Source organism: Epinephelus moara, chromosome 18 (assembly GCF_006386435.1).
Source record: "Epinephelus moara isolate mb chromosome 18, YSFRI_EMoa_1.0, whole genome shotgun sequence".
In the NCBI taxonomy this organism is placed as follows: Eukaryota; Metazoa; Chordata; class Actinopteri; order Perciformes; family Serranidae; genus Epinephelus; species Epinephelus moara.
In genome coordinates this window covers 16,037,877-16,062,108 of record NC_065523.1, presented here as the reverse complement: position 1 = coordinate 16,062,108, position 24,232 = coordinate 16,037,877, and the positions used below count along the sequence as shown (strand labels likewise).

Genomic DNA, 24,232 nt, shown 5'->3' with positions numbered 1-24,232 from the left:
TGTCTGTATTAATGTCCCTATTAGCCGACACAGTACCAGTAAAACAACTGTGCAGAATGTGTTACTGGCACTGGTTTCCTGTTTACTTGTACAGCAAGAATTTTATTATTCTAGTATTTGGTATCATTTGTTATGGAGTGAATCGTGGGTAACGCTCTTATGTAAGTTTGGTCATTGGTATGTAGCATCTTTGCTGTCAGTCATCAGTATTCTAAATGATGAGTGTGTCTATCTGCAGCACCATGGGGCCATCTTTGTAAATCTAATATCTCAGTCCAGATGTCACCTACCTCCTCACACAACTACCAGGTCTGCTAATCGTCGCTCTCCATCTATAAGTAACCTTTTAGGTTTGCTCTTGCAGCACATGCAACTGGAAATGTGCATAAAAATGTATAAGAGTCTGAAGAGCCCCTGAAGATTAATATAACACAGTGACATCATTGCTTTGACCACTATGCATGTTGGAAGTCACATTTAACACTTAACGTGTGGCTGCTCTCTTTCAAAGTATTTATCAGTGAATCTCTCAGGCTTAAGATAGAAAGTTATTAAGTAATAACTGTAGGCTCTGTGCAAAGACTTGCAAGTGTGAGAAATGCACAAGGGTTAAGATAAAAGTGATAAATGTGCATCTCCAGTCCAGGTATTCTCCTCATACATGTGGGACAGACTGACACCGGTGGACCACAGCAAAGATAATGTGATGTCGCCCTCTAGTGTATAAACACTGCACTGCTCAAATGCTGCAGCACACCTGAGAGAGGCAGCCTGGAAGTTGTGTGCATATCATTTTGTTGTCAAGCAGCCCACAGTAGACTGTGCACTACAGAGCTGGATGATAACATGACTGGAACTATTTATGCACTGCAACTATACAACTATTTATTTATGCTTATGTACTGTACATTCCCTGTGATGCAGTCTGTTCTTAGGACAGTGAGAAGTGTAGTTCATTGGATTTTGACGAAGAGGCACGTACTTTAGTCTGTAAAATACAGAATAAATGATGAAATGTGCCTCAAGTTATTGTGTGTGACCACAGTGACAAAGTGAAAACATGTCTATAGCAAATATTTAGATCCAAACAACATAATTACAGAGCCATCCCTGCATCTATCGCATCGAAAAGATAAGTTGCAGCATTAATTTTCCCAAAATGTGGACATAATGAGTTGCATTTATATTTTTAGTCCTAATTTAATATGTCTGGTAATTGGAGAACTCGCGCAAAAGAGCTGCTCCTCCTTTTTTTAATTGCATGGGCTAATAATTACTTTTTTTCTCATATTTTTTTCTTTCTATCTTATAATTATGACGTTTTTCTCATAATTTTAACTCTATCTTGTAATTTAATTTTTTTATCTTCTAATGATGACTTTTTTTGAGAACTATCACTCTTTATCTCAAAATTGGGATTTTTTTTCTCACAATTTCTACTTCCCTTATCACAGTTACATTTTTCACTCATAATTTTGACTTTCTATCTCGTAATTTAAATTTTTTTATCTCATGATTGTTTTTAAGTCTCAGAACTAAAACGCTTTAATCCCATAGTTGTGTCTTTTTAACTCGCATTTTTTTTTAATCTAATAACATTTGTGGCCCATAATTTAGACTTTTTATCTCAAAATTTCGACTTTCTGTCTCATAATTTTAACTTTTTATTTGATAATTTTAAATGTTTATCCCTCTATTATGACTTTTTGTCATAATTTTGATTTTTAATTTAGTAATTTTAACTTTTATCTCATAATCTCTAACTTTTTAACTTAGAATTTCGACTGTTTATGTCATAATTATGACTCTTCATCTCGTAATTTTGACTTGACGTGAGCATTATTATTTTTTATCATTATTATTATTATTATTATTACAAATACTACGCTTTCATCTTTTTTCATCTTTTCTTTTAATCTTTCTCTCTCGGTCGCTCTCTCTCTTCATTGGCGGAAATGAGCTTCCATACCGATTGTCCCTGAACGCAGCACGGTCCTCCTTCCGTCGCGTCAGTTCGAACATGGCGGCGCCCCATGCCGTGGTCGGTGTGAAGGGAGACAGCAGCAGCGAAACAGGACTGCCTGTGTCAGACTCAGCCACCGGAGACGTGAAGAGACCTCAGTTCGGGACACGTTTCCTCACTGACCCGCGGCAGGTCTTCCAGCACAACGCGTGGTGGGTGTCTTTAGTCCAGAGACCCAGAAGGACAGACAGATGTTTGGTGTCCATCTCTGAAAGAGCCTCTGTCCCCCTGACTGAGGCTTTCACCATCACTTAGCTGTTACAGTGGTGGCACATCAGTCAGATGGATGAGCTATGGCTGAAATGATTATATCTGACAATAAGTAAATGTCAAAGCTGTTACTTAGAAGCTACAGCTCTCTGTTATGATAGGTCTTGTTAGGCTAATGCAATGTTCATGATGATATATTTTGACCCATTTAAAGGAAAATACAGTGAATTATCAGGCCATATAGTATCAAATTTTAAAAATATAATTACATTTAAATAATCATATGTGAATAACGTGATGGTATTTAGTACTCTGATTCCATTCTGTTGCCAAAATTAACATTATACGTGATGTTTTTTTTCCCTGTGAAAGGTTTTAGGTTATATTGTTTTGTATTATTTCCCCTTATCTATATTGAAAGTCTGAAGATACTGGGTGTTGCATGCTACTGTCTAGACAAATTTGTAATTTATTGGTGACTGGACAGAGTAAAGTCTGTGTCCATATATCATGTGTGAAAGCTGCACCTTTTCATGCTGTTCATATGTTAAACATCAGCTTATTAGTTTGCACATGTTTGCAGATATTAATAGATAAAATGTGATATCATGTATCACTGTCCCAAGTTTCACTTTGTCCCTTATTTCCCAGCCCTATCTGAATATAACCTGGAAAACTATAAGTACCTCCGGACAAGTCAGGTCAAGTGTTTCTGTGCTGTTATTCATCCACACTGGATAATAGTGTTGTGCTATTAACAGGGACAATGTGGAGTGGACTGAGGAACAAGAAGCATCTGCAAGGAAGAAGGTCTTAGAGAACAATCAGCCACTTCCTCCAGAGAAACAAGGTAGCTGTCGAGACTCACAGCTCATACACATGAATGCCACAGTGTGACCAGCTTCTAATCAGGAGGATGGCATTCCTCAGTGTTGTATATGCATTTATTTTCATCTCATTTTTGTGTGATTATTGTGGAAAATGATACAGAAAATTACCTTGAAGAATGCTTCCATATGGGTTGTGGCTGTAATTCGTTTTTGACATTTTTGTCTTATTAAGCTGCATTAAGCTTTATTGTGATGATTTGTCATCATGGCCAGATGTGCTAGATAATGACTTTAACTCTTGCATTTTCTGCCTTACCTGTTTTTGCAGATGAGTACGACAGCCGGGCAAATGAGTTCTGGAATGACTTTTACACAATCCACGAGAACCGTTTCTTCAAAGACCGTCACTGGCTCTTCACAGAGTTCCCAGAGTTGGCCCCACAGTGTAACCATGAGTCCTGCCTCGAGGTCTCTGGCACAGATGAGAGTCAGCAGGATAGTCTGGATCAAGAACAGAGAAGGGAAGCTGCAGCTTTGTCTCACAGTGACGGTGACATCCCCGGCTCCTCGGCCACGTATCGCATTCTGGAGGTGAGAGACACATTTGGGAGCAAGTTGGCTAAACGTGAGCTGTGCACATTGAATTACAAAGCAAAACGTCTGCTGTTATATTAACGTAAGTCATCTGAACAGATTGTCAACTGGTTTCAGTGACATTTGGTGCAAAGTTAAAGTGTTGGTGAATTATACTGAGGATGGTTTAAAATGATCAATCTCTGTTTTTGTCAGGATTCATTCTCTTGAGACAAACTTTGTATGTGTTTGAGTTTGACATTGAGTTTAAAAAAACAAATGCTGTATTAATTGTGTGTATTGGACAGGTTGGCTGCGGTGTAGGCAATACAGTTTTCCCAATACTGAAGACCAACAAGTAAGTTTGAAGCCATGTTTGACACACTGTTCTCTGCTTGTGTCTTATGATGTGCACTTGAAGGTGTAACAGCAGCTTTGCTCTTTGCAGTGACCTGGGACTCTTTGTTTACTGCTGTGATTTCTCCAGCACCGCTGTGGAGCTAGTCAAGGTGAGACAGGATTAATGAAAGGATGATGTGTTGATAGATGTATTCATCTCCTGGGCTGTGGGCTAACTGATGAATTAACATTGATTTCTTGTCTTCAGACTAATCCAGAGTACGACCCTGGGCGCTGCTTCGCCTTTGTTCATGACTTGAGTGATGTGGAAGCCAATTACCCCATCCCCGATGGAACCCTTGATGTTATAGTGCTAATCTTTGTGTTATCAGCGTTGCATCCCAACAAGTATGAACTTGTTTCTCCGGCTTTCTTCTTCTCCTCGCCTGTTTGGTTTTCACTCAGTGTGGGTCATTTAATGTAGTACTGGTTGTCTTAAAGTTTCATCCTGTCTCAGAATGCAGGCATCCATCAGTAGATTAGCACGGCTGCTGAAGCCTGGGGGAGTGATGCTGCTCAGGGACTATGGACGCTACGATATGGCACAGCTTCGCTTTAAGAAAGGTTAGTCAGGATGAAGTCCTGTGGCTCTGGTCCAAACAGCTGTTCAGATCGTCCAGGTCCAGAAGGGTCCATTATTCATGGCCTGTTACTTGTGTTTATCCTGGAAGATGTCTTTCATTAAGGTCTGTTTTTGTGGTAGCACAGTTTTAGAGTTGACTGCTGCATTAGGTCACACCAAAGTTACTGTTTGTGTCTGTCCATTTTAAATGATAGTCAAAGTATGCTGCCTTTAAATACGTGAAAGACTAATATGGACCACACTTAAAGTGAAACTTGGACATTTTTCTTCGTGGACTCTATTTTCCTATGTTTGTGTCTAAGCAACTAATGGCAACAACAGTGCTTGAAGTCCAGTGTAGCTTATTTGCATGACGTCATAGATCAGTGTGCTGTCCAGATGGAGGGCAGGCAACTGGTGGCAAAGGCTACCAACACTGCACAAATGTCTACAATTTGCGGTGTTTACAGCTTTTACAAACAATTAACTAGGGAAAAAACAGATGCCACTTAAAGTCCCGAAAATAGTAAAGGGGAGAAGAGAAAGAAGTCACTTAGAAACAGCAGCAGATGTGGATCAAAAACCTTCCGTCTTCAGTTTGGAGTCAACTAATGTCAAACATAAACTTTTGAAGCGTTGTGTTAAACATGCCCCATTACATGGTGTGACAGCTTCTCCGTTTTTAGCCACGATCCAGATTTTTAACAGTGTTTCACCAGACCTCTGGGAACAGTTGACTTAGTATGTAGAAAACAGTAGCTAACATTACCTAGTAATGTTTGCCTGACAGCAGTGCATCCATGTACAGTTGCAATAGTTGAAATATAAAAGACAGTTACACTCAAGCACATCTTCTCACCTGGCCAAAAACGAGATCGCAGTCGTTTCTGTCATGGACACAACAGCACACAAAACACTTATAATCCACTAGACGCTTGTACGCTCCATCAGCTCGCCTTGTAACGATGAGGTAATTTGTAACGATGATCGTGTCCACACCAGGCAAATCGGTCAAATTGTGGGAAAAATCATATTTCTTCATTTTGTATGGATCAGTTTTAATGATCCATTTCTGCTGCCTGAAGGTTCATCCAGCTCTTTATGTCGTCTATTTCCTCTATATCCAGTTGATGTGGTGTATGGATTTATCACTTGCTGCCCTCCATCTGAATTTTGGGCATCATAATTTTAGTATTGAGAGAGACTGCTGCAACAGCAGTAGTAGCAGCAGTGTTATCCCTGTGGGCAATTGTGCACTGTCAGTTTACAGTTCACTTTACTTAAAAGTGCTTGTTTTGCCACTGACAGACTCTATTGAAAAATAAAATAATTTTTATTACCTTTTGCTTAAAGAGAATTATCATTCTGAAATCTTGCAAGAGGTAACTCGGAAAAACAATGATGGAAACGTTAGTGAGAGATGGAGAGAGGAGTGTGGGGAAGAGTTTGTTGTGTAGTGTCATGGCTGAATATTTAGCTGATTTCAACGATGTGGAAAAGTCCGCCAGATTTCAGAACGCCACTTCTCCTTGAGTGAGACTTGGTTACACACACTAACAAACAGATTGGATCAGCAAAGGAAAAACATTTGTAGGGTCCTCTCAATGATGTCAGACACTTGCAACAACAATATGAGCCTGTCAGTGGCAAAAACAAGCACTCTAAATGGACGTTCAATGACTGTGCACAATTGCATGGAGGGATTACTTTGCAGCTGCTGCGGCCTCTTAGCACTGGACCAATTTTAAAATTAGCTGTCTCCATTAGTGACTTTGACACAAAAACATGGGAAAATAGGGTTCAGGTAAGAAAATAAAAAAAGTTTCCCATTAATGTATAGTAAGTGTGGCTGCACAAGACCTGTCACACTTGGGCTCCATATGCAGTACTTCTAATGGTATACTGCAAATTAAAACAGCACTGCATTAATAAATAATAGTTATATTGTGTGCCTTTACTTCTTTTAGGAAGGTGTCTGTCAGAAAACTTTTACGTCCGAGGGGATGGAACAAGAGTGTATTTCTTTACTCAAGGTAAAAATAAAGACATTGTATTAATACAGATTTATTTGGATTATTTTTGCAGGATTGTTCCTTAATTTTATATATATTTATATGTATATGATAATAATGCTGTGCTTTGTGTTTTCAGATGAGCTCCATGAGATGTTCACTGAAGCAGGGCTCGAGAAAGTGCAGAACCTTGTGGACAGACGGCTGCAGGTGAATAGAGGCAAACAGCTCACCATGTACAGGGTGTGGATCCAGTGCAAGTACCGCAAGGCTGCAGCTCTGCCGCTTGAGACACAGGGCTGAGACAGAGGGGGACAACATGCCTGGCTTGGCCGTCACTTCAGCTGAACCACAACTGAAGCTAGGAGATCAAATCAAGGCGGTGCCGAGCCCTTACTCCAAGGATATGTGGAATTGAGACGCTCCATTATGATTGTGATTAAGGCTGATGCACCTGGATAGTTAAATGCTGTAAAAGCCTTAGACTAATCCAGCTGTGGTGATGTTGATGGACTTGTTTTATGGCTGAAGTTCCTGATGGTGCTACAATTCTGCCTATGAGAGTGAAGATTTTCTCATTTGATGCTGATGAGTTCAGTAATCTGAGAGAGGGCTGGTTACCCCTGTTTCAGTGTTTCTACTCTGACAGATGCTGTTTTAATGAGCTGATGTTTTGGAATAAAATGCATGATTTTTAAGATAACTTTATGACCTTTTTGTACATGCAAAATCAATAAAAATCTAAACTGTTAATCTGATTTACTTTGGTGTTCAAATGCTGTGCTCAAAGTGTTTTGTTAAAGAAATCACGTTAAAAATATTAGGCACAAGGCTACTGCTTTATTTCTATTAATGCATCTATCTTATGTTTGAATGGCGACTTAAAAAACATGAAATTTGCAATGTAAGGTTATTATATAAGTTGAGCATGTGGGTGTGAGCGTCATGGGAATGGCAACTTTCTGATAAGTGATCATTTTGATGGTTGCCTGGGTGGGCGCTGTTAAATTGTATTGTGTACAGAGGGATTTGCCATTGGTCCAGACAAGAGATTTGGGGCAGGCGTGGACTGAGCGAAGGTGAAAATACTTGAACAATCTCACGAGAAAATATGAGATTTTACTGATTATTGTTTACATTGTAAAAACATGAGAACCGAACCGAATCGATCCGGATTCAGCTGAAACGCCTGCAACAACACAACTTCCGAAACAGATTGGTTTCTTCCCTGCGGCGAGGAAGGCGACTGGAGCCGAACTTTGTTTTGATCGAGCTGAAAGCCAGGACCCGAAATTGATCTCACCGCCGGGGGAGAAAAAGATAGGGGTAACTATCGCCTAAAGAGCTCAAAGACATCATTTATACCTGGTGAAAAACGCAGAATCTCGAGGGTCGCCATTGTGTGGAGGAAGATACCCGACATAGGGACGGTATGGTCCTCGGCGAGAGGGATATGATGGGGATCCCCGCCTAAGGAGCACAGCAACGCGGGTTTGGGATACCCGGAGTTGTCGAGGCCTCCGAGGGAATCCACCGTCGTCTACCTTGAGCTACACCGCACACTCCCGTGTCTTCATCGTTAACAGCCAGCACGCGAGGGACGCGGCTGTGGATGCGGCCTAGCCTGGGAGGGTCTGCCGAGCACCGGGGAAACAACGGGGACGGTTTCAGGGTTAACAACAGGCCCTCCAGAGGACCGAAAAAATATTGAATTGCAGTAAGTATCTCGTCAGGTTGTCGAAAAAAGAAAATATCTAGACAGGGCTCATTTTACAATGTGTCCAAGCGTCGTGGCAGCAGCACCTGACAACACAGAACCGAGAAGATGCTTCTTTTTGACAGACGAGTTAACGTTAGCATGTTGCTACCTAACGCTAGCCATCTTACGTGTGTTTGTAAAATAATTTATTGTTGTGGATAGTAGTTGTGTGAGCCATTAAAGTTATGCAATCTTACAACTGTTATTGGACCGAGATAAATCACAGTTTGCCTTGCTTGGGTACGTTATTTGACAAAATCATATCTAATGTTACTAGCTAGCTTTAACCGTTAGCTCTTAGATTGCAATGCTAGCTGAGTGATGATGGCCAACGTCTGTAGGCTTGTTAGCTCATTTATCCAATGTTAGCTATCATTCACTGATGATGTTTCAAATTGTATTGTTAGCTGAGCCAGCAAACTCAATCACGTATAAAGTTATACAAGAATAGTGACTCGAATTTATCCCAAAATGGACACGAATGCTGTAGGTTACACTATTCATTTAATGTATGCAAGCTATAGATAACACACTGACACAGCCGTCAGAGTTGGGCGTATAACTTAAACGTTAACCTTTGCACAGGCTAGCAAGCTGGGCACTTATTGTCTATAGTGGCCTTTTCCATTGCTGTGAGTATACTTGGCAGTCCCTCCATTAGTGACCTTTCAGAACTCCAGCGCCATGTAACTTAGTCCCATAATGCCAGGGTGTTATCACATGATGCTGTAATTTTGCAGGCAATGACTCTACACATCTGGCCCAAGTCTTTGATGCATATTTGGTATTTCTTATTGGCTGTATTTTGGTGCATTTCAGTGCTGTGATTATTTCACTGGGTGCTCGAGTTGCATGGCTGGTGCTTGCTGAACACACATGATAGTGGAAAACATTATTGTCAGGCTTATTGATGACTCAGAACAGGAATTTTCCACATCCATATAGCTAAAAACAGCCATGACTCATCACAACCAATGCCTTTTGAAACAGTGATCCGTCACTCCCACTTGAATATACCAGACCCCACAATGCCTTCCTTAATCTGTGCTCTTGTCTCTGCAGCCATGATGGAAGAACTGCATAGCCTGGACCCCCGACGGCAGGAGCTGTTGGAGGCTCGCTTCACTGGGGTCGGCGTGGCTAAGGTTTGTGTTACAGCACATGTCGCTGAGGTGGAGCATAAGAACACCCTCCTGTCAAAGTGCTTATAATCACAGATTTTTCTTGATTACACATTTTTGTGAACCTCTTCCTTTCTTTGTCTCACTCTGTCTCAGTATCATTCTGCTGTTTGGCCTGGACAAGCTTGGCCCCACTCCTTTTCTTTGTCTGTCTCTGGAGAAGGTTGAGCTGTGTCTGTGTTTTTTGGCTGGTGTGATATGGCATCTCTCCCTGGCTCATGATGTAGAGGCTGCATATGCAAGTGGTGATGCCTGCCAAAAAGGCCACAGACAGGACAAGGGTGGTAGGGGGGAGGAGGAGTGAAGGCAGAAGAGGAATGCAGAAATAGTTCTTGACCAGGTGTGATGAGTGTAGGCAGCATTTAGCTTCCACCCTCTTGCTCGCTACATGGATGGAGCCGTCTTTGTGGAAGGTGATCTTGGAACAGTTAGGGAGCGAGAGTCAGCGCCAGGAGTGGGCCCTGTGCCAGCCATAGGCAGAGCTGAGCCCAGAGCATGGCATGGCTGCTGCCGCAGAGAAAATGGCGGCTCTCGCTAAGGCATCATGCCACAGCCGCCCTGTATGACTAGAGATGCAATGTGTGTAGGGGGGAAGTGAGAGGGAAGTGTGTCAACAAATGGCTATGAAGGAATATGGGTTGGTGGTCTAAAAGCTCTTCAATGTCATAGAGGAGCATGGAGTTTTTTTCTTGACCTTGAACAGCCCTGTGGCACTGCTGCTCTCTCTGTTATCACTGAGTTGGTATAAAGGAAGGGAAATTGTTATCCTTTGAGGACAAAGGGCCAGCAGAACTTTTGGTAATGGAACAGAGAGGGCCCACTAAAATTGTCGGCTAGTGCATTTCCCTTTGAACAGATCTGATCAAACAACCGAGGTGTCTGGGAGGGGTAAAAACAAGCTGTCATTCTTAAATCAAGCAAAGCATCTTTCACTGGCTTTCTCCAGAGGGAGGAGAAGAAAAGAACGGTGAAGACCACGGTGAACAGGAGAAAAATGGATGACATTATCTAAAGGTGACAGACAGAGGGAGGAATACATCCCCAGCAGCATGCCTAATGTTCAGCCATTTTAGGAGGGTTCAGCGAGAGAGCTCCAGTGTGCTCTGAATGACTAAGTATCTCTCCCTGATTGGACAGTGTCTGCTGAATTTTGATGTGATTCATTTGACTGACAGGCATCACCTAGGGAACCAGCATTAGGACTGATGCAGGTCGAGATTCAGTGGGAAGTTAATGGTGACGGTATTTAGCCAGACCTCCGCATCCCCTCTCTCAGTTTCTCACCCATTTTACTCTTTGTTTTCTAACTTTTGCGTGCACTCTCTCTCACAAGTGCATGCATACATAGCAAGTACTTGTGCACACATTTGTAAGTTAGACTAAGTGGAATATATTTCTTGCATGTTTTATGCATATCTGTATTTAATATCTCCTTGTGCTTTATTTTTTATTCATCTTTACCTGATTTTAACAGGGCTCGGGTCAGAACCAAAATGAGTCATCCAATCAGAGTCTATGCAGCGTGGGCTCGCTCAGTGACAAAGAGCTAGAGGTTAGTCTCTGTTACAAATGAGCAGAATTGTTAAGGCCAACCATGTTCCTGTTATTGTGCATGCGGTTGATTCATACTTGCTTCTTTTGACAGACTCCTGAGAAAAAAGCAAATGACCAGAGAGTGAGAAAACGGAAAGCAGACCATTTTGACAGCAGCCAAGGTAAGATTGTTCCACTGCTGTGATCCTTTCATCATGTATCCCAATTTTTGGTTTCTCTCTAAACTCCCTGCCTCTCTCTTTTCTAGGCAAAGCAGGTGCAAGGGGGCATAAAATTAGTGATTATTTTGAGGTGAGTGGCAGAAAATGTTTTTGTTTTTTGTTGTACTGGGTGTCTATTCAGCAAAGCTCATGTTCTCTATAAATGCTTCAGTATTAACTTTCCATACTGACTTTCTAATTAGGGCTGAACAATTAATCAAATTCAAAACGATATCGCGATGTGATAGAACGCAATTCTCATAAGGCAAAGTGGCAGAAACACCTTACCCCGCGAGCTTCACGTGTACATGCTGCGCTACGCTCCACGTGACATATGCGAATGAGAGAAGATGAAGAAAACAACTTGTAAAATGCTACAGGCAAGCTTTGATGCTCACAGTGCTACTGTGTGAAAACAGGTTTAAGTGCAATCCACGTTTACATATTACATTGTTGTAAGGGTAGCGTAACAGCCCTTCCTAACCTACAGCGAGTGAGCGAAGTCAGGTGGATGGAGCATTAATAAGTGTCCAGATATACTACAAGTGACAATAATATTCATGGAGCCTGTCAAGCCCTGAGTGAGCCTAAGTAATGGCTCGTAGCTGCTCTGAAGACAGATTGTAGGTGCGCAAGCCTTCATAAAGGCCAGGGCTAGTGTTTATTCAAGCAAGCAACAAGTCACTTAGTCTGTGCTGACACACAGATCAGGTTAGGACATCTTCATTGCGAAACACTATGCAAACGAGCGAGTGAACATCAGATTGTTTTAGCGTCCAATTAGGAAGAGGTGTAACATGTGCATAGGGAGTGTGTTGTCGAGAGAGAAGAAGATGGTGGACGTGGTGAGAGCAGACAGGTGTTGGCAATCGGAGCAGAGAACGAATTAATAGTAGTAATAGTTGTCAAGTGGTAGTGAATGTACAGTGTAGGTGCCGTTTTGTCCATGAGTAAATGCTGCAGCTCATCAAGACCAAGCAAAGTTCCCATGTCTTGCTTCCTAACTGCTGCTAAAGTGAAGAGGGTTAGCCACGATGTGAGCGTCAACATCCTGGCCACAATCTGGAAGCTGAAGCAGGACAAGTTAACAACATGTTTACATCAAGGCTTTCAGTTATCCAAATAGTTTCAAGTGGAAGAGTCAAAGTCAGTTTGTGTGATTCGTCAGGAGATTAGTAAGATTCATATTTATTTTTTAATTATAATAGTTTTAATGCAGATGAAGAAGAATATAGAGGAAGACAAGGAACTTTTTAAAAAATTGCTCACTTAGTCTAATTGCACTCTTGTCGTTCAGCCCTATTTCTAACCCCCCCTCTTTTTTTTAACCCATCTTGGTCTTGCCATTGAACTTCTTTCTTCTCTCTTTGCGTGTCTGTCAGTTTGCGGGAGGTAGCGGTCCTGGTACCAGCCCTGCCAGGGGAATTCCACCAGTGGTCCGCTCTTCCCCACAACACTCCCTCTCCAACCCCCCTGTCACGGTGAGCATGTTTGCTCTATGACCTGTCACATGCTTTTTGATTTTAATCTCTTAACACTCTGTCCTGGCATTCTCTCTTCCATGCTTGTTATTAACATCACTAAGGTCAAGTTTACTCACAAGTGGGAAGAATCAGTGGTCTGTAAACACTGTACAGAAATGTGTTTATCTTGCATCTTTTCAAGTAAAACTAAAAAGCCTTGTTATGAATCTTTCTTGAGTGCTAGTCTGTTGAGAATTGAACCCAGCCTTGCATACGTCTCATTGTTCATTTGAGTGTCTTCAGTTTCTGGCCATCAATTTAATGCACATTTCTTTCGCCAGATTGGTCTCATGTTTTATCATGACTGGCAGCTGCAGGTCTCGATAATTTCTTTAATGTGATGAAATTCACACATTAAGACGCCCTCTGTCTGCGCAGGGTTTTTACTGGGTGAATGTTTCTGCCTTCCAGGTGCAGCAGGGAAGCCCCTCCTCCATAAGCTCGGTGAACACAGAGCACTCGTCGTGTTCACTGAAGCCTGCTTCTCTTCACATGCTCCACAAAGCCACACAGGTACTTGACATTTATCTAATCTCTTATTATAATTCAATAAGATTATATTATAATTCAAAAGGTAGTTGTTTTATAATTGGTATATAAACCAATAAATGGGCAACTTGAAACCAATAAGCAACTGCAAGTATTTGTTAGATTTTACTACTACATTTTTCACTGATAGAGAATGATCCACCATTAACATAAACACTGTTTTTGTGCTCACTGTACCCTGTAGTCTGACCTTACCATAGAGAAACTAACAGCAATGGAGAACAACAAGAACTCTGACCTGGAGAAGAAGGAGGGCCGAATAGACGATTTGCTGCGGGTACTAATCTCATTACATTTCATCCCCGCTACTCTGCCTGCCATTTTTGATGGTTTTGAGAATATCATGTTGTCTGTCTTGGTTTTTCACTGGAAGCATGTTAGAGTTTACACATTCCTTCTGTCTGCACATGAATAAATAAGTGGACATTTTGTTAAGTCTTTTACCTGACCTTTTTTCCACTTGTTTGTATGTTCTTCTCCAGGCAAACTGTGATTTGAGGAGACAGATTGATGAGCAGCAGAGGATGCTGGAACGATACAAGGAGCGCTTAAATAAGTGTGTGACCATGTCCAAGAAACTGCTGATTGAAAAAGTATGTTTGTCTAATAGCACCGTGACTTATTTCAAGCTATTAGTTTCCAAAGCGAGTGGGTCATTGTGGGTTTTGTGTCATTAGCTAGTTTTAGAAGCCCTTATATAAGCCATGTGGAATCAGCTGCACTGGTTTGATGCCTGTATTTGTCTGTCCTCCCCTCCAGTCCAAACAGGAGAAGATGGCGTGCCGGGACAAAAGCATGCAAGACAGGCTTCGACTGGGTCACTTCACGACAGTGAGGCATGGAGCATCTTTCACTGAGCAGTGGACGGATGGATATGCTTTCCAAAACCTTATCAAGTGAGGGTTTCTCCTTTAACACTTTCTTTATGTTATCATATTTAGGTAACAGCTAGTTTAACAGGCAAAATCACACTAACCAAAAATAACAACACACTCCTCTACATGTGATATTATTATGAAATTAATGACCCAAGTCAGTTTTCTATTGTGCAAATATCAATGTAAGTGAAAACCAATTTTTGTGACCTAAACAATAAACCCTCAGATCTTGGCAGCAATGTTATAAATGTAAAGTCTTACATAAATATAATGGGGATTTTCCATTGGCACTTATGGCGGCGCAGAGTCAAACTATGCCACATTGATTTGCATATCCATGACTAGCTGAAATGCACCAAGTTGTGCTGAGTTGATGGGGGGAGATGTTAGGTGGGCTTCATCATCATTCAGGGACAACATTCAGTGGTCTCAGTCTCTGTTTTTCAAGTAAAAAGTGGTAGATGCCAAGCAAAATTGGAATAACAGCCTGGAAATCCACGTTGATAAGTAGCTGGCTACCAATCACTGTCTCACAGTGTAGTAGTAGACAGCGCTAAAGACAGCGTTGCTTTTAAACGTCATCAACTCACGATAAGTGCATGATCAGTTAAGGCGAGACATGGCAGGCAAAAACATCGATTTTTCATGCGGTTGTCAATTTTGCGATTTTGGGCTAGTTTACTCCTTGAATATGTATTCTTTCAAACTGCTATAAAGAAAACAATCAAATTATACATTTAGATGTTTATTTTATTACATTTTGTCTACTTGCGGCAGTAAGTTTCTCTTGAATTTACCAAAAAGTTAGCATTGTGCAGTAGGGCTGCAACAATTAGTCGACTCATCGATGTCTTATCGACTATTAGAATAATCAGTGACTATTTCAGTAGTCGACTAATCGGTTTGAGTCATTTGTCATAGAAAAGTACTATAAAAGTACCCCAAAATACTCTTATTGCAGCTTCTTACGCTAAAATATTGGCAGCTTTACACACACTCCCTTGACGGTTAACTAAAACCCTTTGGCGTGAGTACAGAATAGAGCTTGCATGACTCTGTTCAATACATTATAGGACATAATTTTGGGGTTTGGGAGGGACAATACATTATAGGACATAATTTTGGGGTTTGGGAGGGACAGGCCGACATTTTTCAACATTTTAACACATTTTTCGCTAAAATGATTAGTCGACTAATCGAAGAAATAATCGACAGATTAGTCGACAATGAAAATCATCGTTAGTTGCAGCCCTATTGTGCAGTGTAGGCCAATATGTTTATTAGTTGGGTTACTACAGTTGTAGGACTTATATGCCTGCATGATCAATTTTCATGAGCTTGAAATATACTATATTATTATTACTAAGGGACTGAACATTTATTCTGTTTTTGAGCAATTGTTTCCAATAGAAATGTATTAAATTTCCCTATGTAAATCTTTGAATGCCGTTTTCTCAAAATGAGTTTTTTGTCATACTCCAAGTCAAACATCTCAGCATCTGTAGCACCTATGTACACCAAACTTTCCAGTTATACACCTAGCTATATTCTGAAGATATTTACAGAGGGATTTGTTAATAAAGCATTCCTAGCCTGATATATGTGACATTTAATTCCCAAAAATATGGCGAAAAGGCTATGGACAGTATATTTTGATTTTCTAGGTAATAAAAGCAGATATCCTCAAATCCCTCTGTAACATTTTTCATCTTATATGTAAACAAAATGAAAAAAGAATTTTGCACCTGGCTTTATCAGATGTTCATATTTATCTTCCTAAAACATGTGCAAATTAGTGCATATTCAATGAGATAATGCCAATTTGCATAATTAAACATAACATTTTTAAAAACTTGTAATACATTTTTTTTCATACTATTGTAAGTAATCAACTGAGTAAGTTTCATGATGATATCTATTATCATATATTACCCTATTCACCTGTAGTGTCTCACCTTAAAGATACTCCCTCGAGCAGGTAGCCCTGTTGTATCAAGATGCAAATCCCTGCCATGCTGGGCTGACACGCCAAGTCAAACTGAGTCAAGCCAAGCCAGTACATGTGTATGGAAAAGGGCTATGAGACAAACATACTGTGTCATTGTATGCAGAAACTTTTGAATTTTACATAAGATGATTCTTACATGTGTGAATGCAAAGTGTTAAACCCTGTGTTCGACCATCATTTATCATAAGCACATCCTCCATTGAAGAGGTAAAGGCAGAATCACAGCCAGGTAGCCAAAGTGTTTACATCAGATCATACACAAACTGATAAATGCATTAGGTCTTTACGTCATTGCAATGTGTCATCTGTTTTCAGGCAACAAGAAAGGATCAATTCCCAGCGCGAAGAAATCGAAAGACAGAGGAAGCTGTTGGCGAAACGCAAACCGCCCTCCATGGCCCAGACCCCGCCTCCAAGCCTGGAGCAAAACAAACGCAAAAGCAAAACCAACGGAACAGAAAGTGAAACGTACGATGCTTTTGTTTGTCATTTATCCAGCTGTTTTGCCCCTGCTGGCATATCGGAAGTTGTACTGAGGTTTGTTCTGCGTCCTCACAGGTTATCACAGGCAGAGTACCACGAGCAAGAGGAAATCTTTAAGCTACGACTAGGCCATCTTAAGAAGGTAATGGTTTGTTGGTATGCTTTTTTTTTTTATTTTAGGTGATATCATTTTTTATTGTGGTCGTTTTTTTTCTTGAGTTGTTTTGTTAACTGCACAGGTTTTGATATTAGTTTGTTGTTCTTTGCAGGAGGAGGCAGAGATCCAGGCAGAGCTGGAGAGGTTGGAGCGAGTGCGGAACCTGCACATTCGCGAGCTGAAAAGGATCCACAACGAGGATAATTCTCAGTACGATTTCTTCTTATATGGCCCTTTGGTAGTTCTCTGTACTGATGTGTCCCTGTCCTCTGTTTAATTTTAATTGTTTAATTGAGTTGTTTCTCACCCTGTCCAGATTCAAAGATCACCCCACGCTAAATGACCGATACCTGCTACTCCATTTACTTGGACGGGGAGGTTTCAGTGAAGTTTATAAGGTGAGAGACTTTGTCATTAAGGCATTCCAGTTTCTATTTTTTAATTTATAATAATGTCAAACTAATAGACACTGAAAAGGTAGCATTGCCACTCATTATTACAGTTGTTTTACAAACTAAAAAAATTAGGTCATAAGCACAGGCAGAATTTGGTGCAATCTTATCCGGTAGCCTTGCACTAACTACCAGTTTTCTGTTGCTTAAAAAAGAGTGATGCTGTGAGTTGATTCAAGTCTGTGGTCATTTTTGAGGTCAGAGATTGTGGTGTTACACTGGTGAAAACTAACTTGCTCGTGTTCTTGAAAGCGAGCGGAGCGGCTGTGCTGTGCATACTTTGGAAAATATTTGAGGATGTGTGTTTCATTACATTACACTAAGTTGACATCATCAACATTTCTATGTAAATGATTGTGCCAGAGTGTGAGTTGTTCCAAGAACCTGCTGTCATCGCTGTAAAAATGATGAATGAACCCAGCCATTTAATGTGAAGCAAGAGCCTCGCTGCAGCTAAAACGAAGTCATGCCAAATGCAGCTCCTCACTAATAAGAGACATTTATTTTCCAGGCATTTGACTTAACAGAGCAAAGGTATGTTGCGGTCAAAATCCACCAGTTAAACAAGAACTGGAGGGATGAGAAGAAGGAAAATTATCACAAGTGAGTGCTGTGCAATTTCCAAAGCAACACTGTAGTACATCTACAATGGCTATGAATGAGTATTAACCCTTTACATTCACTGTGTGTATCATCCACATTTGAAATAAATGTTGGAAATGTTCTTTGTTTCAGACACGCGTGCAGAGAATATAGAATCCATAAAGAGCTGGATCACCCACGAATAGTTAAACTCTACGACTACTTTTCGCTTGACACTGACTCGTAAGTCATTTCCTTTTAAACAAATGCTTCCCTTCCGAAATATATACTCACCTTTCACGCAGATTGTGTTAATTTAGAGCCTTAATTTCGATTTGATGTACCAAATCCTCCCTCGTTGTGGAGCAGGTTCTGCACAGTCCTGGAGTACTGCGAGGGCAATGACTTGGACTTCTACCTGAAGCAGCACAAGCTTATGTCGGAGAAGGAGGGCCGCTCCATCATCATGCAGATTGTTAACGCTCTGAAGTACCTCAATGAGATCAGACCGCCCATTATCCACTACGACCTCAAACCTGGTGGGTCTCTGCACCACACTGGCTCTTACACTCAAAGAGCTTGCATGACTCAAATTTTCTTGGCACACTTCTGCTTCGGATTAAATTATCAGTGTGACTGTCAGTTAAATTGAATTATTAGCATAACTGTTGGTTAAGTTAACCACTTGAACCACTGCAGCTATTGTAGTGATGAGAGAGGAAATTTAATTGGTTCACACGGTGCCCAACATTGGTTATTTACAAATGGCTTAATGGGTGGACACACAATACAATTGTAGGGCTAATTACAATAACAGATTGTCTTGATAGATGGTTTGGCATCCAATCCAGTTGCTGCCCATTATTCTATTCAAATTAATTTAATAATGTTTGATTTTTTAATAATTGGAATCATTGTGCATTCAGCAGAACTCAACCATCCCAAGTATAATTGTCATTTCAGACTCAAAATGTGAATATAAACTTGAACTATGCGGAGATTGTATTTCATATCTGTACATCCTCTCCTCGCCCTGCTCAGGTAACATCCTCCTGGTGAATGGCACTGCCTGCGGGGAGATCAAGATCACAGACTTTGGCCTATCGAAGATCATGGACGACGACAGCTACAACTCAGTGGACGGGATGGAGCTGACGTCACAGGGAGCGGGGACATACTGGTGAGATTTACACTGGAAGATGCCACTCTGCTGCAGGGCTACCACCACCTGTGATATAATAAATTGGCCTGATATTTTTTCTGCTGAGCGTTTGTCCTCAAGGGTCAAATTTATGTTCAGTAGACAGGTCTGAAATATTTCTCTATGTCTGCGCTTTCCCACAACACATTGCAGTTAAAAAAAAACCAAAAACATTATTTTACTGCATGGAGGCATTTTATGCTATAGAAGGAAAAACAAAATGGCAGAATCTAAAGTTTGTAGTATCAGTGTTTCTAGATGCAGAATCAGAGTTGGAAGCTGAAACACTGATAAAGTATTGATGAAGCATAAATGAAAGCATCTTACATAGACATATGACACTTATGTGCTAGAGCAATAAACACAGTTGGAAGCAACAAAGAGGTGTGACTAAATCCATCCTGAGAACAGAACTGCAAAGCTAAGGCAAAATAATTCTACGAATTGTATTGAATGACCACCTCTTAATTGAACTCTTCCAACCTTGCTTCACACTGACAAACATTACATCCCTGAAATCCCTTTGTAAACACTGCAGCAGTGACTTTTCTCATGGCACATAGAGCAGTGTCCTAGTATATGGTTACCATGTCTGACAGCACCCTGGATTGAGTAGTTTGCCAGAAGCTGCACTCCAGGCTAAACAGTGTCATGGCTCGCACATTAGGGAATTCATGGCAACAATAATAGAAGAGATGATAAATTAATGGCAAAGAATAGTGTGTGTCATTTCACAAATTAATGCAAAGAACATGCAAGTTGCAGACTTGACTTATTAACAGATATTAAACCAAAAATAAATAGTGGTCATAATCACATTACACTGCATATCTCAGCATTTTCTAAATAGGTTCAGTGTTAGACTCCTTTTCCACCAAAATCTGCACGTGTATGTGTATTCTTTTAATGTGGTAATATTTGTTAAAAATAGGCAGTAGACTCCTTTCCCATTGCCAGTGCACCAGCCGATCGGAGCTGGAGCCAATCAATACCCACTGCTGCTGCAGAGTCATTTGTCCCAGGAGTGAATGCTGATTGTAACCTTTCTCATTAAATACAAAAGCCAGATGTTAGTGGGTGATAGTGTTGCACGGTATACCGGTACTATAATAGTACCGCGGTACTAGAGTATTCCAAACGGTACTATACTGCATTTGGAAAATACCGGTACTTTGAAATTGATTCAATTCATTAATTTAGTTAATTTATTTTACTCATTTATGCACACAAACGCCTTTCTTGTTCCTATTGGAGCACAGATTGCACAAGTGGTGTGTATGACAACACCTGTATCAACATCCGCAGCTGGCGCACGTGAAAAAAGACAAGAGAAAGTCTGCCTCGCAAAGGGAGACAACACGAGACAACACAAACTTGGTGGAACATTTGAGTTACCAAACCATGACGTCGGTACTGAGGTATTGACCGAACCATGATTTTTTTGGTACCGTTACACCCCTACTATTTATTGTTCTAAAGGTTTGTATCCAAGAAGTGTATCGAAAAGTATCTAAATTCATATTGGTATTGGTACCGAAACAAAGATTTTGGTATCGTGACAACACTAGTGGGTGATGGTGTTTTTTGTCCAGTGGGAAATGGGCTTCAGAGAGTTTCACTATATGTACAGTGCGATAAATTTTTATTAAATTAAGGGTTTTTTTCCACTATCGTGATGCCAATGTGAAGTTTGGGATTATGAAGGGGAAAAACAATACCAACTGTACTCAACCTGCGAACAGCAAAGTGCTGTTGTTGCTAAAATACTGTAGTAACACACAGCACAAACATCTTGTGGGGCAGTGCCTTTAATCAATATTTGTTGTATCATTGAGATATGAATAGGTATGTAAGTGTACAAAATACTCGTCCAAGTCACAAACAAACTGACAGACCGTGGTTCTTGTTGACGATTTCCTAGTGCACAGCATTTGTTGTTTGCTGTCGGCAATGTGACTACTTCATATGTGGGGACAGAGATCTCAGATCATGTTGGGGAAAACATTCTTACTCTAGTCTTGTGTCATTATATCTTATCTGTTTAAACTGATTCATGTTATTACAATCTTTCTCTTTTAGGTACCTGCCCCCAGAGTGCTTTGTGGTTGGAAAGGAACCACCCAAAATCTCCAACAAGGTGGATGTGTGGTCCGTTGGCGTCATTTTCTACCAGTGTTTGTATGGCCGCAAGGTAGGGGACACATACAAATATGTTGCAGCAAAACATTGAAGCTACTGAGTCAGTTATAAAGTAAATAAAATGCTGTGAGGATCATTTTTATGTAAAAGTAGACTTAGAGGAAGACGAAGTAACATTTTATTATGGACAGTGTATTGAACACACACACACACACACACACACACACACACACACACACACACACACTTTAATTGTACCTATTCACTTTATTTATTTAGTTCATGTTTCATTTGTTTCAATAACACATCTTCTCCTTCTCTTTGTTCTTTAGCCCTTCGGCCACAACCAGTCCCAGCAGGACATCCTGCAGGAGAACACCATACTGAAGGCAACAGATGTGCAGTTCCCCCCTAAACCAGTAGTCACACCTGAAGCTAAGGTATTGGCACCTCGCTGCTTTTGCATCCCATCTATGCCTCTTCATTTCCTCCCTTGTATTTTCTCTTTGTGCTGTAACTACACGTGTTCATATACGTAGTTTCAGAAGGGATTTTTTTGGATGCATATATTTAGGAATCTTATCTTTATACCAAAACATTGATATCTGCGCTGAACATTTTTATTTTCTCAGTCATTCCAATCTCACTCTGTCTCTCCCCAGGCCTTTATAAGGCGCTGTCTAGTCTACCGTAAGGAGGACCGCATCGATGTGCACCAGCTGGCCAGTGACCCCTTCCTCATGCCCCACATCCGCAAGTCGGTGGCCTCCTCGGGCACCTCGGGCATGGCCGTGGCTTCCACATCCAGCTCCTCCAACAGCAGCGCCTCAAACTGAGCCCATGCCCCTTAACTGACTGACTGAACCATTTGAAAGAGTGGGGTGGGGCGGGGGAGACGCTACACTGTGTCCCCCCTCCCAAAAGCATCCCACCTTGCCATGAAGAGCCCAAGAGAAACAGGTCAGACGACGGCAAGGGGTGGGTGAGAAGGCATAGACGGGTTGGAAACGGAGACTCACGTCACCCTTAATATCTTTCATGTCCACCCACCCCAGCCTACCTGTCCTCCTTTCTCAAAAGGGTGGCATTGTTCTGGGGGTCAAAGCCCTGGACGACTCACGCAGTAAGGGGCGAGGTTTGGCACTGTGTTGGTGAAAAGTGGGGTTCAGTGTTTGGGATTTTTCTTTCCTGCTTAAAAAAGAGAAAATAAAAGAAGTATAGAACTGCTTCAGCTTGGCAGACGGAGAGGACTGCGGAAGGCCTCATATCCATACGCACTCACACATACACCCATGCATGAGCCATTCTGGTCTGAGGTAGTCTGAACTCCCCAAGCTCAAACATTTTGTTTGTTCTCATCTCCCTGAACCTAGCTGAGAGAACCAGTCTGGCCTGTTATTGTATTGAACCCTAAATATCTATGGCACTATGTCACCCAACCCGCTGTTCTGGGATCCTGTGCCCTGCTTAAATTCCAGACCCAGATAGTTTGTGACGAGGAGGGACAGAAGCTACTATTCCCCCTTACCCTCTCCCATCTCCTCGTCAAACTCCTGTGACCAAAGCTTATAACTTCCAGTTGGTGGCAGTGTTCCGCCTCCGTTTTTATAATGAATGGTTTTAGAGTCGTGTTACTTGATATGGAGTGGAAGCTGTTGAGGAAATGACCCCTTTTACATTTTTTAAAAAACTTTTCAATTTAACCAGTTTTGTGGAGAAAACTGTTGTGTTTTTCAAGTTGCCTTTTAATTAGAACTGTTATTGTTTTTGATTGACCCCCTACCATAAACACATATTTATTTAGGTATGTTTGAATTTATTTTTGGCCAATAAAATGCAAGGGACTGGTTTACCTAATAGTACTGTTGGGGGAGATTGGGCCTTAGCAGAGAGTTGCATAAACCATTAAATACTATTGGTTAAAATGTGTTTGTTGTTCTGGGCTTCTGTCTGAAAGGGTTTGCCATCACTGCTTTCTTTGAAGGAATATCCCTCTATTAACAACACAGCTGACACAAATCATACGTTTTGTTCCTCACTTCTTAAGGAACATTGGCTACAGACTATAAATGTAAGATATGTTCTAGAGAAGATATGTATCCACTTTTCTCAGTAGTAATGGGTTGCATTGTTCACATTCAGAATTAAGTTATTCTCTGACAATTAATTGGATCAAACATCTCGTTAACTGCCAGAAAACAGACTGTAAACGTAGACCAGTGCCACATTGACTGTGCTGATTTAGAAAGAACTGACATTCTGACCTGTGCAGCAGTCACATCAGCAAAGCATCATGACAAATGCTGTCTCTCATTTATAGATTCAGTGCTGGTTCGGCGTCACCAAGCCTCTGTCGGGAGGTGAAGGACAAAATTAATAGAACATTTTAAAAGCCAATATTCAGTGGGTTCTCATTTGTCCTCTGTCTCTGTGGCGGCATGTTAAACAATGTAGCCCATAAAAAGCATGCATGTGAAACTCCATAAAAGGCCGCAAATTGAATATAAATTGCCCGCATACTCTGGGAGCAGACCTCAAACATTGATTTTGCACTCTTTTCTGTATAGATGCCAAGTAGCTCTCTTTTGACACGTACTGTACTAAATCTGGCCCATGACAGGGTACTGGTTGGCCTGCTGACTAATTTCTAATTCACGATGAAAATAAATTGATTCACACTTGTATTGTTTTTGTACTTTGAATGTAAATAAGGTGCCAGAGTGCATGATAATGCAGCAAAGTAGAGCTTGTTTATCCAATAGAAGTGTCAGGGGAGGATCCCAGAGACTCCCTGACAGAGGTCTAGGCTAATTATTTCTATATTAATTATTAATGTCTGTTTAATAACTGGTCCTTGGCCTCCTGTCATTTTGCATAAGTGGCCTTAGGGCAAAGCAAGTTAAGCATCCCTGCTGTACATGATTATGAAGTGGAACACATCAGCTTTTATATCAGTC

At 41.0% G+C, this 24,232-nt stretch overlaps 2 protein-coding genes across 4 annotated transcripts; both read left to right on the top strand.

The window, feature by feature from the left end:
- Positions 1-1,981: 1,981 nt before the first annotated feature.
- mettl2a (methyltransferase 2A, methylcytidine) lies at positions 1,982-7,367 on the top strand. Its single transcript, XM_050070056.1, has 9 exons — positions 1,982-2,175; positions 2,995-3,083; positions 3,392-3,654; positions 3,945-3,994; positions 4,085-4,145; positions 4,244-4,383; positions 4,493-4,599; positions 6,565-6,630; positions 6,749-7,367. The coding sequence occupies exons 1-9, from the start codon at positions 2,021-2,023 to the stop codon at positions 6,910-6,912; spliced, it is 1,095 nt and encodes a 364-aa protein (XP_049926013.1). The 5' UTR covers positions 1,982-2,020; the 3' UTR covers positions 6,913-7,367.
- Positions 7,368-7,634: 267 nt separating this feature from the next.
- tlk2 (tousled-like kinase 2) lies at positions 7,635-23,204 on the top strand. Of its 3 annotated transcripts, XM_050069049.1 has the most exons (21): positions 7,636-8,326; positions 9,431-9,513; positions 11,024-11,101; positions 11,195-11,264; positions 11,351-11,394; positions 12,686-12,784; positions 13,238-13,339; positions 13,560-13,652; positions 13,858-13,968; positions 14,135-14,271; positions 16,577-16,729; positions 16,820-16,886; positions 17,014-17,111; positions 17,218-17,299; positions 17,865-17,956; positions 18,089-18,178; positions 18,305-18,474; positions 18,977-19,115; positions 21,216-21,327; positions 21,608-21,715; positions 21,938-23,204. In XM_050069049.1, the coding sequence occupies exons 2-21, from the start codon at positions 9,433-9,435 to the stop codon at positions 22,109-22,111; spliced, it is 2,100 nt and encodes a 699-aa protein (XP_049925006.1). In that variant the 5' UTR covers positions 7,636-8,326; positions 9,431-9,432; the 3' UTR covers positions 22,112-23,204. The 3 variants fall into 3 exon arrangements, with proteins under 3 accessions (XP_049925005.1, XP_049925007.1, XP_049925006.1); XM_050069048.1 differs by having other exon boundaries at positions 7,635-8,326; positions 16,577-16,886; XM_050069050.1 differs by lacking the exon at positions 12,686-12,784 and having other exon boundaries at positions 7,635-8,326; positions 16,577-16,886.
- The last annotated feature ends 1,028 nt before the right edge of the window (positions 23,205-24,232 follow it).